Here is a 15,806-nt window from a genome sequence, read left to right as displayed (position 1 = left end):
AATGCATAAGTAATGCATTAGGAGGAGTCCTGAGCTTGAATTCCATATTGCCCTTTACAGGTTGTATGAGTAACCTTGCTAATAAGGCTGTTTCCCTATTTTGAAAATAATATTCTTCCTTGGTTTGCATGTTGTGAGAACTGAAATTGATGTTACGTGGCAAACAGATTGAACTGTGCCTACAGTAAAGCAAATGCTCTTGATAATGGTTTTCAAAACTGCCTCTAGAGGTAGTACTATTGTAATACATAATAATTTCTAGAGATTGGAATTTAAGTATCCTGGCCTTAGGAGAGTGATGAGTCCCTTTCATTGATAAAATCAATGAGAATTGAATGTCAGATTTTCCTTAACAACATTCCTTCCAGACCATTTACATTGCCTTTGTATTAGTGATAACATAATCTTGTGTAAACGTCCCCAAGATATTTATTGCTTCCCTTCTTAACAATTTTGAAAAGCAGTGTATTTTACATAAAAATTTCTTACAGATACACCAAGTATCACTGCTAAACTAATTAATGAACAAAAAGATGACAAAGAAAAGAAAAACCATGAAGAGAAGGAGAAAGTTAAGGCAGAAAATGGATTTCAGGACAATTACAGTGTTGTTGTTGCTTCAGGTATGCTTGCTTGCTTTTTTTTTTATGATCTTGATTTTGTTTGGGTTTCTGTAAAATGTAACAATTTATATTTACAGGAACTTCATGTAATAAAAAGTATTAATGCAAAAAACTGGCATAATGATGTCTTAATATTAAATACACAATTGTACCAGAAATCCATTACTTTTTGGCACTGAAATTATTAAACTTATTTTGAGCTTAGTATATTTTAATCAGATACTCAGCATGTGTAAATAGATATTTTGTTTCAGCTTGACAGCATACTGGGAATTATACTCTTAAAAGTTCACTAAGTGTTAAGGAATTTTTCTGTAACCTCCTGCTTATTGATTGATTCATTGAGTGCTGCATCGGGTCTTAGTTGCGATGCGCAGGCTTCTCTCTAGTTGTGACACACAGGCTTAGTTGCCCCATGGCATGTGGGATCTTACTTCCCCGACCAGGCATTGAACTTGCATCCCCTGCATTGGAAAGAGGATTCTCAACCACTGGACCACCAGGGAAGTCCCTGTAACCTCCTTTTTTTTAAAAAAAAGAAAAAGTATTCACTAGTTTTACTTATGATATTGTGCTTATTACATAAAATTAGAAAATAAAGATCATCAAAAGAAAATTGGTTGAAAAATGAGTTTTTACTGTTAGATGCAGGAAGAAGAAAAAATGGCCATGATAAGTGATAATTTTGGAGGATATTTTCCTTAACAAAATTCTTAGTTCAGAAGAGAAAGCTCAGCCTAGATTACCTTACTCCTCAAATAGCAGACCTATGTATTGGTTTAATTCGTCCTATCTCAGAGAAAAATTAAGAACACAAGATTTTCTGTACATATTTGCACAAAATTACATTCTGGTAAATGGATGGTCATCTATATGTATCTCAGAGAGTATAGGAGTTAATTTATACTTTCCTGGAAAGTAGTTACACATGCAGCCAGTTATTCATGGAGTATAATAAATGACAGGTAGAACCAAGAGAATAGATATTTAATGAGAAGAAATATTTCTATCTTTTGGCGTTGGGAATGTGGCGCTTTAGTAATATATTGTAGAAATACACTTTTACTTCATGAGTGTGTTGGTTATATAAAATCTTGGTGATTTTTTTTCTTTCAGGGCTGAAATCCCAATCTAAACGTGCTGTGTCATCTACACCACCTCGCCCACCATCCAGGAGAGGGAGGACAATGCCGGATAAAGCAGGAAGTGCTTCCTCAGGAGCAGAGGCTGCCAACAAAATAATTACTGTCCCTGTGTTTCACCTGTTCCACAAACTCTTAGCTGGTAGTGTTCACAGTGATAAAACATACGAAATTTTGCTAATCTTACAAGTGTAAAAATCAGTTGTGTAATCAGGTGCTATTGATGAGATAAATAATTTAGTGAGACTTTGTCCATATAGTTCCCTCCAAAAGAAGTGAGAACAAAAAGGGAGTAACCTATTTTGTACCCTTTTTAACACTATAATGTTGCATTTTTATACTTTACTTGCTTCCTAAATTTTGTTATGAATGTGCCATAAAATGATCAGTAAAATTAATGTTTTCGTGTGTTCATAACAAGTTATGTAGGATGCAGTGTGAGGCGAATTTTAAAGAATTAGTTCTAGCTGTGGAATTCTTAGATGTAGCCCTGATAGTTAAGCTTCCTCTCTACCTAAACATATTCTTTGACCAGTATACTTGCTGTTGGTCAAGGTGATAACCATTTTATCTGCATTTTTGTGCTGTATCATTATAATCAAATTGCCAACTAACTTTGACTGGATTTTACTTCTTAGCTTTGCATTGTTGATTTAAAGCAGAGGTCAGTAAACTATCGCAGGTGGACTGGATGCTTCTTTTTGTAAAAACATTTTTATAGGAATACAGCTATGCCCATTCATTTATGTACTGTCCATAGCTGTTTTCATGCTACAGTAGAGTTAGTAGGTTGCAGCAGAGACCATATGGCCTCCATAGCTTAAAATATTTTCTATCTGGCCCTTTATGGAAAAGATTTGCCAATCCCAGATTTGTGGGAATGTTTCTTTTTTTTCTGTTCACCATGGCTCTCGGAAGATCTTGGTGGGATTTGGTTAGCAACTGATTAACACTTTGTATAGATATTTTTGTTCACATATGTCAGAAGTAGATTTGAGTTTTGTAAACTTTCTGTGGGCAGTTTTTAAATTGCTTTGAAACTCTTACCTGTAATTTAACTTAGTAAAAGCATTAAATAATTGAGTAAATTGAATCAAGTAAATGTCTCCCTCTTAGATTCCAGGTTTAACTTAGTTATATCATTTTTAGGCCAGCCATTGCCAGCTGAAATGACGCTTGCCCAACTTTTAACTCTGCTGTATGACCGAAAACTTCCTCAAGGTTACCGTTCAATAGATCTGACAGTTAAATTGGGTTCTAGAGTTATCACAGACCCAAGTCTGTCAAAAACAGATTCTTTTAAAAGACTGCACCCTGAAAAAGGTATGTGTATGATATTTCTTTAAAACTGCAGTCTGTAATCCGAGCAGGCAGGGATTTTTGTAGCTGATGACTTAATGTACATTTTTATTACATCAACTTGAGATACTTTTCTTTCTTTATGACAGAGTTATTTGTAAGTATAGAAAATTGCCATTATTTCCATTGGAAATTAATGTTAATTCCCTATGTAGCATCACTTATTTTATGGGCCCATATGCTTTAATTTTTTTTTTCCTTTGGCCGCACTGTGTGGCTGGCGGGATCTTAGTTCCCCGACCAGGGAATGAACCCGGGCCCTCAGCAGTGAAAGCATGGAGTCCTAACCACTGGACCACCAAGGAATTCCCTAATTTTTAAAAATATTATTTCTGCAGGAGCCATGTGAATTGTTCATAACTTTATAATCAAAGTGAGAACCCCAATTTAGAATTTCCAATTTACTGATAATTTATATTGAGTGATATTTTGTGCTCATAAACATTTTTTACCTTAAACAAAAGTGGGATCATACATTTTCTTACCTTTTTATTTTTATATATTCAATTAAATATTTATAAATGTGCATTTTATTGCCTATTTTAAATATGGATATAACAATTTGTCTGTTTCACAATTGTTGAAGGAATCTGATTGTTTCCAATTTTTCACTACTATAAATGATATTTAAGCAATGATTTTCATAGTGTGGATATGGTGTCATTTATTGTCAGTCTTTCTCATGATGAAAGATTCAATTATTAGCCTTTTGTACTCTTTAATAAATTTTAGTACATTTTCTTTGCCCAGATTTTCAGCAGGATCATTTGTCTGTTTTAATGTTCATAGGGTCTGGTTATGTGGGAACATAAACTTTTGGTTTTCCTCTGTGAGTGATTCGAAGTTAACCATTATGGTATAATTTTCAGTCTTCAGTAAGAAAAGTCTTTGTCATTATTCAGTTTTTCCTAATTGGATACTTCAGAGCATAACATGCACATACATTCATATTTTCTGGAGTCTCTGAGGTTTTACTTATTTGCCCTAAAGGACAATACTTCTCAAACTTCAGTATGCTTGTAAATCACCTAGAACATTATAAAAATACAGATTCCTACACAGTCTAGGATGGCACCTGAGAGTCTACATTTCAGAAGCTCTCAGGCTGATACTGATGCTTACTAGTCCATGGACCATATACTTCGAGTAGTAAGACTGTAGGGAGCACCATCAGAAGTTATCTAAACATGTTTGTAGCATCTAGCCTAAAATAGCTGTATCTGAATAGCTTAAGATAATTATGCTCTTTTGTTGAGTAGCGAGATGACAACAATATTTGCTTTGTAAGTGAAAAAGTATTATAAAAACAGATCCTCTCTTAGCTGTTATTTGCGATTATTCTTCTAGATCATGGAGATTTACTTGGTAGTTGTCCGGATGATGAGGCTCTCACTCCAAGTGATGAATGTATGGATGGGATACTGGATGAATCTTTACTTGAAACCTGTCCCATTCAGTCACCATTACAAGTTTTTGCAGGAATGGGTGGACTGGCTCTTATTGCAGAAAGACTACCCATGCTGTATCCAGAAGTAATTCAACAGGTAAGATAAGATTCCTAATTAATTGTATCATTCCATGGGAAAGACCTTCTGTTTTCCGGTTTGTGTTTAACTTAACGTTTGGAAGTACCGTTTCCCTAAAGTCTTTGAGTAGCGTATAAACCTTTCAAAGCTCAGCCTATACGGAGCTTTGTAAGAAGTAATTTGGTAAAGAAATGTTGAAGACCAAGCAGATTTGCCAGGGGCATCACACTGTAGCAGTTACTTTGATTTCATGGTCATCACACTAACATTTTTGTTTCTGTGCTTCCTAAGGTGTGATATTAATTACGGATATTACTGGAAATGGGAGAGTGAAATAGTAGTGTATACTTCTACCCAAGTACACTATGTCTTTTGGCTTAACTTTTATTCCTTTTTAAGTGCTATTTCCATTTAAGTAGTTTTTAAAACATTAATTTAACTTCTTCTCCTGTTCATTAATGTTACTGTCACTGAGGTATGTACTTTCGATGTTCTGTTATTAATGAGAGGGGTGTGATGCGTGGAGAGTTGTAAATACCAAGCTCTTGATTTCTGTTGATTGAGGTAGGGGAATTATTCTCTCTAATTTTATCTACTTCCTAGGGCCGCTGTGACAAAGTACCACAAACTGGGTGGCTTAAAACAACAGAAATTTAATTTTCTTACAGCTCAGGAGGCTATAAGTCTGAAATCAAGGTGTCACCAGAGCCATGCTCACTGTGAAGGCTCTAGGGGATTATCCTTCCTTGCCTCTTCTTAGCTTCTGGTTATTGCTGGCAGTTAATGGCATTCAGTGGTCTATAGCTGCATCACTCCAGTTTCTGCCTGCCTTTTCACATGGCCGTCTTCCTTTTGTGTATCTGTGTGTCTCTGTATCTCCCTCTCCTTTTAACAACACTGTCATTGGATTTAGGGTCCACCCTAAGCCATTATGACCTCATTTCTTAATTGGTTACATTCACAAGTATTGGGGGTTAAGACTTGAGCATATCTTTGGGAGGATACAGTTCAATCCACAATAATACCTTTTCAGTAAATGGTTATTACTTAACCTGCTATTCAAAGAGCTTATGATATTTTTATTTTAAGATAATATAACCGTGATATAAGATGACTGTCACAGAAAAATATGAGTAAAATTTTATTTCTTCCTAGAAAATGTAATGATACAGCCAAAAGTTTGAAATGGAAAAAACTTCAACATTCTCAAGATTTTTGTTGTTCAATGAAAAAGACTTCCCTAATTCAGTATTCAGTATGCTTTATTATATTGAGTGGAAATTGGGTGCTGCTGTAATAAATACCTAAAAGAGTGGAAGTGACTTTAGAATTGGGTAGTTGTCAGAGTGTGGAAGAATTTTGAGGAGCGTGATAAAAAGAGGTCTAGATTGCTTTGAACGGATGGCTAGTAGAACTATGGATGGAAAGCCTTTGCCAGTGAGGGCCCAGATGAAAGTGAGGATCACAGTAGAGAGAACCTGTGTATCATAGAGAATTCCTAAATTGGCTTAAGCAGACTGTTGGTAGAAATATGGATGTTAAAAATACTAATGGTGCAGCTTAGAAAGAAATGAGGCACATGTTATTGGAAACTGGAGGAAAGGGTATCCCTGTCTTTTATTGGTAGAAATCCTAGCATATTTATGTCCTGAATGTGGAAGGGTAAGTAATGAACTTGGATATTTAGTTGAATTTCCAACCCGAGTATGAAGTTACCTGTTTTCTTCTTGGTGCTAATAGTAAAATGTGAGCAGAAAGAGCTGTTGAGCAACAAGCAACCATCACTTGACAATTTGAGAAATTCTCAGTCTATCCAGATTGCAAAAGATGCTAAAATTAGAGATTTGCTGTCAGAAAAGCATGCTCTGGAGAAAAAGCCAAGGATATGGCTGTTCAACCTTCGCTGGTGCCTCAGAAAAATCAAGATGCTAGTGCATTCAGTCACACAGAGTGCTATTTGAAGAGATCAGTCATATTATTCATGGATCCCCTCAGCCATCTAAACAGAAGCCAAGAATAGAGAAAGTTGTGTGACAATGGTAGCAAAGTCAAAGGAGGATATGTGGCTGTGGAAGCAGAGGTTCAAATGAAGCGGCCAAAAGCCAAGGAATGTGAATAGCCTCTAGAAGCTGGAAAATACAAGGAACCCACACTCCTTGAGAGTCTCCAGAAGGAACACTTGATATTTAGGATCAAAAGCTTTGATTCTAGCTCCATAAGACTCTTTTTGGATTTCTGACCTCTAGATCTTTAGTATAATAAATTTGTGTTGTTTTAAGTAAGTTTGCGGTGATGTGTTACAGCATACCATATAGGAAATGAATACAGATTTTGGTCTGTACTTTCTTAGGATGTTTTTGTCTCATTTTGGTATCAGGGTAATACCGTCTTATAGAATGGTTTGGGAATTTCTAATACTTCATATTAAGAAAACTGTTAGATGGATTTTCCCACAGATCAAACACTAAAGATTACAAAATTTAGTGGTAGAGAGGATGCGTCAAAAGAAATCATCCAAACTGAAGCATAGAATGTATAAGGAATGAAAAGAACATAAGAGCTATATGGACATGTAGCTAGAAGTGCAAAATTCTGACGTGAATTTATGGTTGCAGAAAACGAGTGGATTGAAACAGGGACAGAAACAGTACAGAAAGGAAGAAAATTTCCAGAACTTATATAAAACGTCAATCCAAAATTCAAGAAGCTCTGTAAACCCCAAGCAGGATATTCATGTCTAAGAACATTATGATAAACTGCTTAAAACAAAAACAAGAGAAGAGCTTAAAACCAGCCAAAAAAGCAGTCAACTCATTTCTTTTCAAAACAGTAACAATAACACTGACAACTAACCTTTCATCAGAAACCTTGGGAGGCAGGGAATTACATCTTTGAAATGTAAAAAGAAAAAAAAATCTGCCATCCTAGAATTTTATACCCAGTGAAGAAAATTTTGTACATTTCCCTCAACCATTACTACTCTTTCCATAAAAGGTAAATTGGTAAAACAGAATAACAGGTATAGGATTAACTCTCCTGTATATATAAACTCTGGACAGACTATTTTAAAAAACTGTTTAAAGGCTCTGGAGAGTGACTAAAAGTAGGCACATATTGAAGAGGATTTAAACACAAAAAGAATGAAACCACATTGGGTGAGATTAGTGTCTACGTGACCTTTCTCCTGAGAATACTCCTCAGTCTCTGTGGGGTAGGATGGTAGAACTCATGCAAAAGCTACAGAGGAGTTTGGTTCTTCCATCCTGGCTGGAAATTAAAAGGGGAGGAATTCAGAAAGGAGGGAGCCACAGATGGGGGAGCTCCAGGAATTCTGCACATGAATTTCTGCACAACCATAGCTGGCTCCTGAATTATGGATACATAGGATTCTTGAGGGAAAACTAGAAGGGTAAAAGAGCTGTCCAGAGATTTCAGCGTCTATCCAGCATGGAGGAGACAATTTGCAGTTCTATTCCTTCCAAGTTAGAGGTAAAAATCTTGGCTTTTCTATTGGAATTGCAAATGAGTCACACATTAAGAGTATAGATGGCATCCCGGTAATCAGGGATTCACTTGAGAAATAAGAGCAAAACCAAAATAGACTCTCCTAATAAATTTACAGAAGGCCTCAAGGTGACCTATCAGTAATTTAACTATTTTCTAAAATAAAACTGAACACATCCCAGAGTGTGATTATAGAACTAAGAGTTACTACAACATCTCATCAACAATGTACGGTGTATAATAGAAAAATTACCACATGCAAAGAAATAAGAAAATGTTACCTGTGGTTAACAGTAAAATAAGTCAGTGAACAGATCTTATTCACATTTTGCCAGTTGTCCCACTAATGTTCTCAAGGACAAAAGGAAAAAAATTCAATTTCTTTTGCATGATTTGAGGGAGGTAATCGTCACAGATTCAGTTCAGGATCATATATTACATTCAGTTGTCTCTTTAGTCTCCTTTAATCTGTAACAATTCTGTTACCTTTGTTTTTCATGACCATGGCATATGGAAGAGTACAGGCTAGAAATTTTGTCTATATATGTAGTCACAGATATACATGTTTCTATATATTTTTTCCTAGATTTGTTTGCTTATAGGGCATGGAATCAGACTACCCCCAGCAGTGTGTATATACCTATATACCATATCTTCTTTTTAAAATACCGTTTCCACTAAAATCGGTGCCCCTTGGAAAAATTCTAGGATTGGGGCAGAGAATGTACAAGATGAGCCTAGATACAGAAGCCTGCTTTAAGGGGGTTCCACTGACCAAATCTGATTCTCCTTGGGCATCAGATAAAATGATAGTAACAGATTATAACTTACAGAGTAAAATTAGAATCCATATGGATATAAATTAATAAATGAATGAATAAATAGATGGAGAAGAAGGAAATATTTTTGTGTACAGTTCAGTGCCAACTAATGTAGCAGGAATGGTAGAATTAGAAAATCACCATTTGGCAACCACTGTAATAATTATTATTTCACGCAAGCATAAAAATGCTAATGATCAAAGTTTAGCGCGAAACAGGATATTTATATAGTCTCAGAGAACCTGTCTACAGGTACTGAACTAATTACAAAGGAGAAAATAGTAATTTTTAGAGTAGAGGTACTTGGCAGATACCACCATACTCATGGTATCATGTAACTCATTTTAAAAAACATGTCCTTTTACTGATTTTTAAAAAAATTTTTATTTTATATTGGAGTATAGTTGATTAACAATGTGTTAGTTTCAGGTATACACCAAAGTGATCAGTTATACATCCTTTATTGATTTTTATATTCTTATATTTTAAGGAGATCATTTGAATCCAAGTCTTTAATTTGAATCTGATGTTGAAACGTACAAATAGCCAAACAAAATTGTTTTTTCTTTAGGTGAGTGCTCCAGTTGTAACATCTACCACTCAGGAGAAACCAAAGGATAGTGATCAGTTTGAATGGGTGACTATTGAACAATCAGGGGAATTAGTTTATGAAGCGCCAGAAACCATTGCTGCTGAACCTCCACCTATCAAGTCAGCAGTACAGACCATGTCTCCCATACCTGCCCATTCTTTGGCTGCTTTTGGATTATTTCTTCGTCTTCCGGGCTATGCTGAAGTGCTACTAAAAGAAAGGAAACATGCCCAGTGCCTTCTTCGCTTGGTTTTGGGAGTGACAGATGATGGAGAAGGAAGTAAGTGTTTAGTGTTATTAATGAAATTTAATGTAGGTAGGTTGTGTAAAATTACTCAGATCATTGCCTATTATTCTTCATTTATTTATTTCATAGTTTAGCTACTAGATAATTTCTTATTGGCAACTTAGTTCCAATAATAGATATAATAAATCCTAAAGAAGCTTCATTTTCACTTCTTTATTCATTCAAAAGTTATATATTGAGTACTTACAAAACTGCTGGGCATCATTGGAGGCATTTAAAGATGAAGCAGGTATTTAGATCCTGCCATCAAGTAGCTAATGTGTTCCAGTAATAGCAGTGAGGAATGTATATACACATATAGACTTAACAAGTTACAAAAGCCTTGAGAGAAGTACAGTATTATGGAGGCTTACGAGTGTGAGATTATTTCCTTACTACCCAGCATTGTGAATAAAACAGCATTGTAGTTTTTAATGGGGCCTTGAAGGAAATTGTCAATGTAGGTTATTTCAGAAAGAAGGAATGATTTGAGCAGTGTTTATATGCTCATATTATATGAGAGGGGATAAGTTGGCTGATGAAATTTGCATAAAGCAGGACTGAGAACTCATTTAAAAAGTTGTTATTGATAACAAATCATGGAAGGGCTTCTTAAGAACTTCAGATTTTATTCTGAATAGTAATTAAAATTTATTAAAATATGTTAAGTGAAGTAGTGATGTGATGAGAATCTTTTTAAAGAATTCTTCAGTGAATCTGGTAGCAATATTTAGATTAAAGAGAACAGAATGAAGAAAATATTATAACTATACTATATGATAATCTATTTCATAATATAATAATAATAGAGAATAATAATAGAAAGCTATGGTGATTATTTCCATTGGGCGGGCAGTTGTGTTAATAGAAGGAAACAAAGAAAAATCATAGGGTAGCCTAGCAAGTACATTTTCATTTGGTTTACCTCTGATTCTTCAATGACCATTACATTTGATAATTAGTATTTTTTAATCTTACTTTAAACTCATGTGGTTTTGATTAGAGGTGAAATCTTTCACATGCCATTTAGAAAGTATACACTTTTAAACCCTGTACAAAGTATATATAATCCAATAAAATTATATGAATTTATTCGTGAATCCTATAACTCTGAAGCTATTGAATATTCATTGTATGTACTTTTTCTTTTGTATTTTCATATTGATGGAATTCTTCAAAAATGTTGACATAATTTTAAATGTTTTTGTAATAATTGTTATTAAATTACAGTGTCTATATACTAAATAAGTCCTGCTTGTTTGGTTTCATATATAAATTGTATATATTTATTTTAGTAGATCGGGAATTTCTAATTGCTTCATCTGATTTTTTAAGTACCTAGAGGGATAAGAACCATAGTATTTTAGGACTCTATTACGAGATAGTAGATGTAACACTAAACTGAAAAGGAAAAAGAATTGTCTTTCGGTCATTTCAAACTATTTCTAGTGAATATACAATGAATGTTTATTAAAAAGCATAATTCTGACATACCTTTTTACAGTAGTTATCTCATCTCCCATTCATGTAGGAGTGGGTGTTTGTTTGTTTTGTTTTGTTTTTTTACATTTAACGCTCGTCTCTAGCTAGAACGTAGTAGAAAACTTTATTGCAAACAAAACAAAATTGTTACACTCTTGCATTCATGGTTGAAACTACTTCCAAGGCAAGCAGTTACTTTCATACTCTTGTAAAAAAACTTTTAATGCTTCTTTTTTAGTTGTTAGTTTTCGCTTAAATTCTAGATTATAATAATTTTGACAGTCTGTAACTAATATCATATGAGTATATTTCAACTTTCTTTTGGAGTTTATGTATGTGATGTCTTCTTACTGCTTTTCTAGACACTTTATTCTTAAAGACTAAGATATCACTATTTCTGGTATTATTTTGTGGTTGTTTTCTAATAAGTATAATGATATAATTTTATATTACATTGCCATTATAAATTTGTGAGCTTGTGTGTTGTTCCTTATTGTGTTTTTAAGTATTTTTAATTTTGAGTTCTCTTCTCCTTTTAATCTAGGTCATATCCTGCAATCTCCATCAGCCAACGTGCTCCCAACCCTTCCTTTCCATGTCCTTCGTAGCTTGTTTAGCACTACACCTTTGACGACTGACGATGGTGTGCTTCTGCGGAGGATGGCATTGGAAATTGGAGCACTACACCTCATACTTGTCTGTCTCTCTGCTCTGAGCCACCATGCCCCACGAGTTCCAAACTCTAGCCTCAATCAAACAGAGGTAGGTTCAGTTTTTTTTTTTGTTTGTTTTTTTTAAAGAAGATGTCATTTTATTTATATCTGTTTTTGGCTGCGTTGGGTCTTCGTTGCTGCGCATTGGCTTTCTTTAGTTGAGGCAAGTGGGAGCTACTCTTCCCTTTGGTGCATGGGCTTCTCATTGTAGTGGCTTCTCTTGTTCTGGAGCACAGGCTCTAGGTGCGTGGGCTTCAGTAGCTGTGGCACATAGGCTCAGTAGTTGTGGCTTGCGGGCTCTAGAGCGCAGGCTCAGTAGTTGTGGCACACAGGCTTAGTTGCTCCGCTGCATGTGGGATCTTCCTGGACCAGGGACTGAACCTGTGTCCCCTGCATTGGCAGGTGGATTCTTAACCACTGCGCCACCAGTAAAGTCCCAATTGAGCTGTTTAAAGATGTCTTTTAGAATAGTATCAAAAATAGAAAATATCGGACTTCCCTTGGGGGTCCATTGGTTAAGACTCTGTGCTTCCAACGCAGGGGGCGTGGGTTCAATCCCTGGTCAGAGAACTATAACCCACATCCTTTGGGCGGCACGGCCAAAAGAAGAAGAAAATATCTATAAATAAATCTGAAAAAGATGTATAAGACATCTCATAAAATACATAAAACTTTTTAGAAAGACAATTATTAATTAGACTTTAATAAACTGAAGCATCTGTCCATGTTTACCTCTCACAGAGTAGAAAATACGGCATTTCATTAACTTTTTTTTTTTTTTTGGCTGTGGCAAAAAAAAAAAAAAAAAAGGAATACAGTGAACAAGAGCTCAAAAAAATATCAAGGCATCACCTAACAGACTGTTTTAGGAAATGACACCAAATAAGAAGGAAGAAGATAAATTATTAGGAAAAATAGTCCTTGTTCAACCCTTAATTTAGAAAAATAATTTCAGTGATTCTGATATTAGCCAGTCTCCAAACAAATCTATCTTTAACTGGAAACCTGACAAACTTTGAATAAAATCTTCAAATATATATGGTTTTCTGATTTAATCTTAGTTTGATACTTCAAAAACACTTCAAGATAACAAAGGAGTAATCACTCTTAAGATTCTTTATGACAAAAACTTCAATGTATTCAAAGTTTAATTTAGTTCTAAAATTAAATAAGCATGCTTTGTATAAACTGACAGGTGATTATTAGATTTCTTAGCTTCTTTAGCAATGGCAAAACAGTGGTGAGCCAGTCTACATTACTCAGTTGAAGTTTCCTTTAATTGAAAACATATGACACCTTTATAGATTCATCCTAAAAGATCTGGCTCATATCCCTATTCCTTTCACTGTTTTCTCTGTTTAATTTTGAGTTATTGACTCTTTAGGCCCTAAAATGCTTTAACCTAACTATTCCTGGGAAACATTGTTAAAGTTTCATTTATCCTTTTTAAAAATTAATTAATTAATTAATTTTAATTTTTGTCTGCGTTGGGTCTTTGTTGCTGCATGCAGGCTTTCTGTAGTTGCAAGGAGTGGGGACTACTCTTCGTTGCGGTGCGCGGGCTTCTCATTGCGGTGGCTTCTCTTGTTGTGGAGCATGGGCTCTAGGCATGTGGGCTTCAGTAGTTATGGCCCACGGGCTTAGTTGCTCCGCGGCACATGGGATCTTCCTGGACCAGGGCTCGAACCCATGTCCCCTGCATTGGCAAGTGGATTCTTAACCACTGTGCCACCAGGGAAGCCCCCATTTATCTATTCTTAAATATAAGCATTTGTTCCCCATTTTTCCCTTCCCCTAACCCTTGACAGCTGTACTTTGCTTTCTGTCTCTGTTTATTTACCTACTCTGGATATTTCATATAAATGGAATCATACAATATGTTACCTTTGTGTCTGTCTTCTTTGACTTAGCATAATGTTTTTGAGTTTCATCTAGGTAACATGTATCAGTACTTCGTTATTCCTTATGGCTGAATAATATTCCATTGTATGTATAAACCACAGTTTGTTTGTGCATTCAGCCATTGGTGGGCTTTTGGGCTGACCCTTTGGCTATTGAGAATGGTCTTGCTATGAACATAAGAGTAACGTATTTGTTTTAGTATCAGTTTTTATGTCTTTGGATGTATACCTAGGAGTGGAATTGCTGGGTCACATTGTCTTTCTTTGTCTAATTTTTTAAGGAGTGCCAAACTGTTTTCCATAGCAGCTAAACTATTTAAATTTCTACTGATAAATTTTTGAAGATAAATGAAACCAAATAGTAATACATTTTTATTTTTTGTTATAAGCCACCAGTATCAAGCTCTCACAACCCTACATCAACAGAAGAACAGCAGCTCTATTGGGCCAAAGGGACTGGCTTTGGAACAGGCTCTACAGCTTCTGGATGGGATGTGGAACAAGCCTTAACTAAACAGAGGCTGGAAGAGGAACATGTTACCTGTCTCCTGCAGGTATATTTGCAAAGTTGATATTGTCAGTGATAATAGTTAAATTTTTTTTTGTTGTATTGATTTTTAACTATTGTTGACTATCCATCTCATCCTAAGCTACTTTTATACAGCCCATTGTACTCCGTGCTCTCAGTACATTTAAGATACTGGACAAAGATTTCTCTTCCCTACTTGTAGCTCTAAATTCTTCCCTCTTGGTTAGTTTCTTCACTGAGAGGAAAGTGACAAAGATGAAATTATCAAATCACTGGAATGTGCCATGTCTACTTTCTTCTGGTCAACTTCTCATCTAAAGTGCTATATCTGGACTCTTAAAAAAAATCTATTTTTTATATCTTTGTTTCTCACATTGTTCTATAAGTTTTCTAGAACTGGGCAAGGTGAACTAGCTTATAAAGTCTTCAGTACCACAGAAATGAGAAGAGTACGTTCTTAAAGATTAGCTTTTGTTCCTGGATCAACTAATTGACTAAAATTAGTTGTCCATTTTTTTTTTAGAGCATTGGTGAAGTCTTTGAACATAATTTTTGCAGTTCTAGGATGATAAGCTTATTCTTGTATAAAATTCTAAGATTCCATCACCCTCAAACTATAAACTGAATCTATTCAATGAAATAAATAATCTCAGAGTTGCTACTAAGCTTTTAAGTTCATGTTCTTAGGTGGATTGCTTCTGTATGTCTGGTCATACACTACATCATCATGCAAAGCATACCCTCTTTTGAAAATCTAAAGAAAAAAATGTCATTTTTAAAACAGGTAGTATGAGGCATTGATTGAGTTGAAAATATATTCTCTTGATATTCAGATTGACTAACATAAAATATGGGCTTTTAAACTACGAAGCTAGAATGCAATTTAAATCCAACAATTTTTATTTTTAGGTTCTTGCAAGTTATATAAATCCTGCAAGTGGTGCTGTAAATGGAGAAGCTCAGTCATCTCACGAGAGTAGAGGACAGAACAGTAATGCCCTTCCGTCTGTTCTTCTAGAGCTTCTCAGTCAGTCCTGCCTCATCCCTGCCATGTCATCTTATCTACGAAATGACTCAGGTAAATCACACTGTAACTAGTCCTTTGAAATATCTTAGTGGATGATTACTTTGGTTTACTTATTTTATCATTATCAGTTTAAACAATAAGGTTCAATTGGAATATTTGAAATTATCCTTCCCTAATATATATAGGTGTGAGTTTGATGGATTTATTTCTTAAAATTATTTGAGAAACATTTAGTTGTTTTGGGGAGCCCCTAATTTGTTACTATGTAGTCATCTATAACATAGAATAAAAGTTTTCATTA

General features: G+C 35.0%; 1 protein-coding gene across 1 annotated transcript in view; it reads left to right on the top strand.

Annotated features, from left to right (window-relative positions):
* BIRC6 (baculoviral IAP repeat containing 6) overlaps positions 1 to 15,806 on the top strand; it is a 238,718-nt gene that overhangs the window by 156,355 nt on the left and 66,557 nt on the right. Inside the window, 8 exon segments of the mRNA XM_081254965.1 lie at positions 492 to 623; positions 1,740 to 1,907; positions 2,915 to 3,088; positions 4,472 to 4,668; positions 9,547 to 9,847; positions 11,880 to 12,097; positions 14,339 to 14,503; positions 15,388 to 15,556. Of these exon segments, the coding sequence (XP_081111091.1) occupies positions 492 to 623; positions 1,740 to 1,907; positions 2,915 to 3,088; positions 4,472 to 4,668; positions 9,547 to 9,847; positions 11,880 to 12,097; positions 14,339 to 14,503; positions 15,388 to 15,556 (1,524 nt within the window).

This window comes from Mesoplodon bidens, assembly GCF_964165515.1.
Source record: "Mesoplodon bidens genome assembly, chromosome: 14".
Taxonomy (NCBI): Eukaryota; Metazoa; Chordata; class Mammalia; order Artiodactyla; family Ziphiidae; genus Mesoplodon; species Mesoplodon bidens.
The sequence above is the reverse complement of the archived record's forward strand: the minus strand, read 5'-3'. Positions and strand labels throughout refer to the sequence as shown.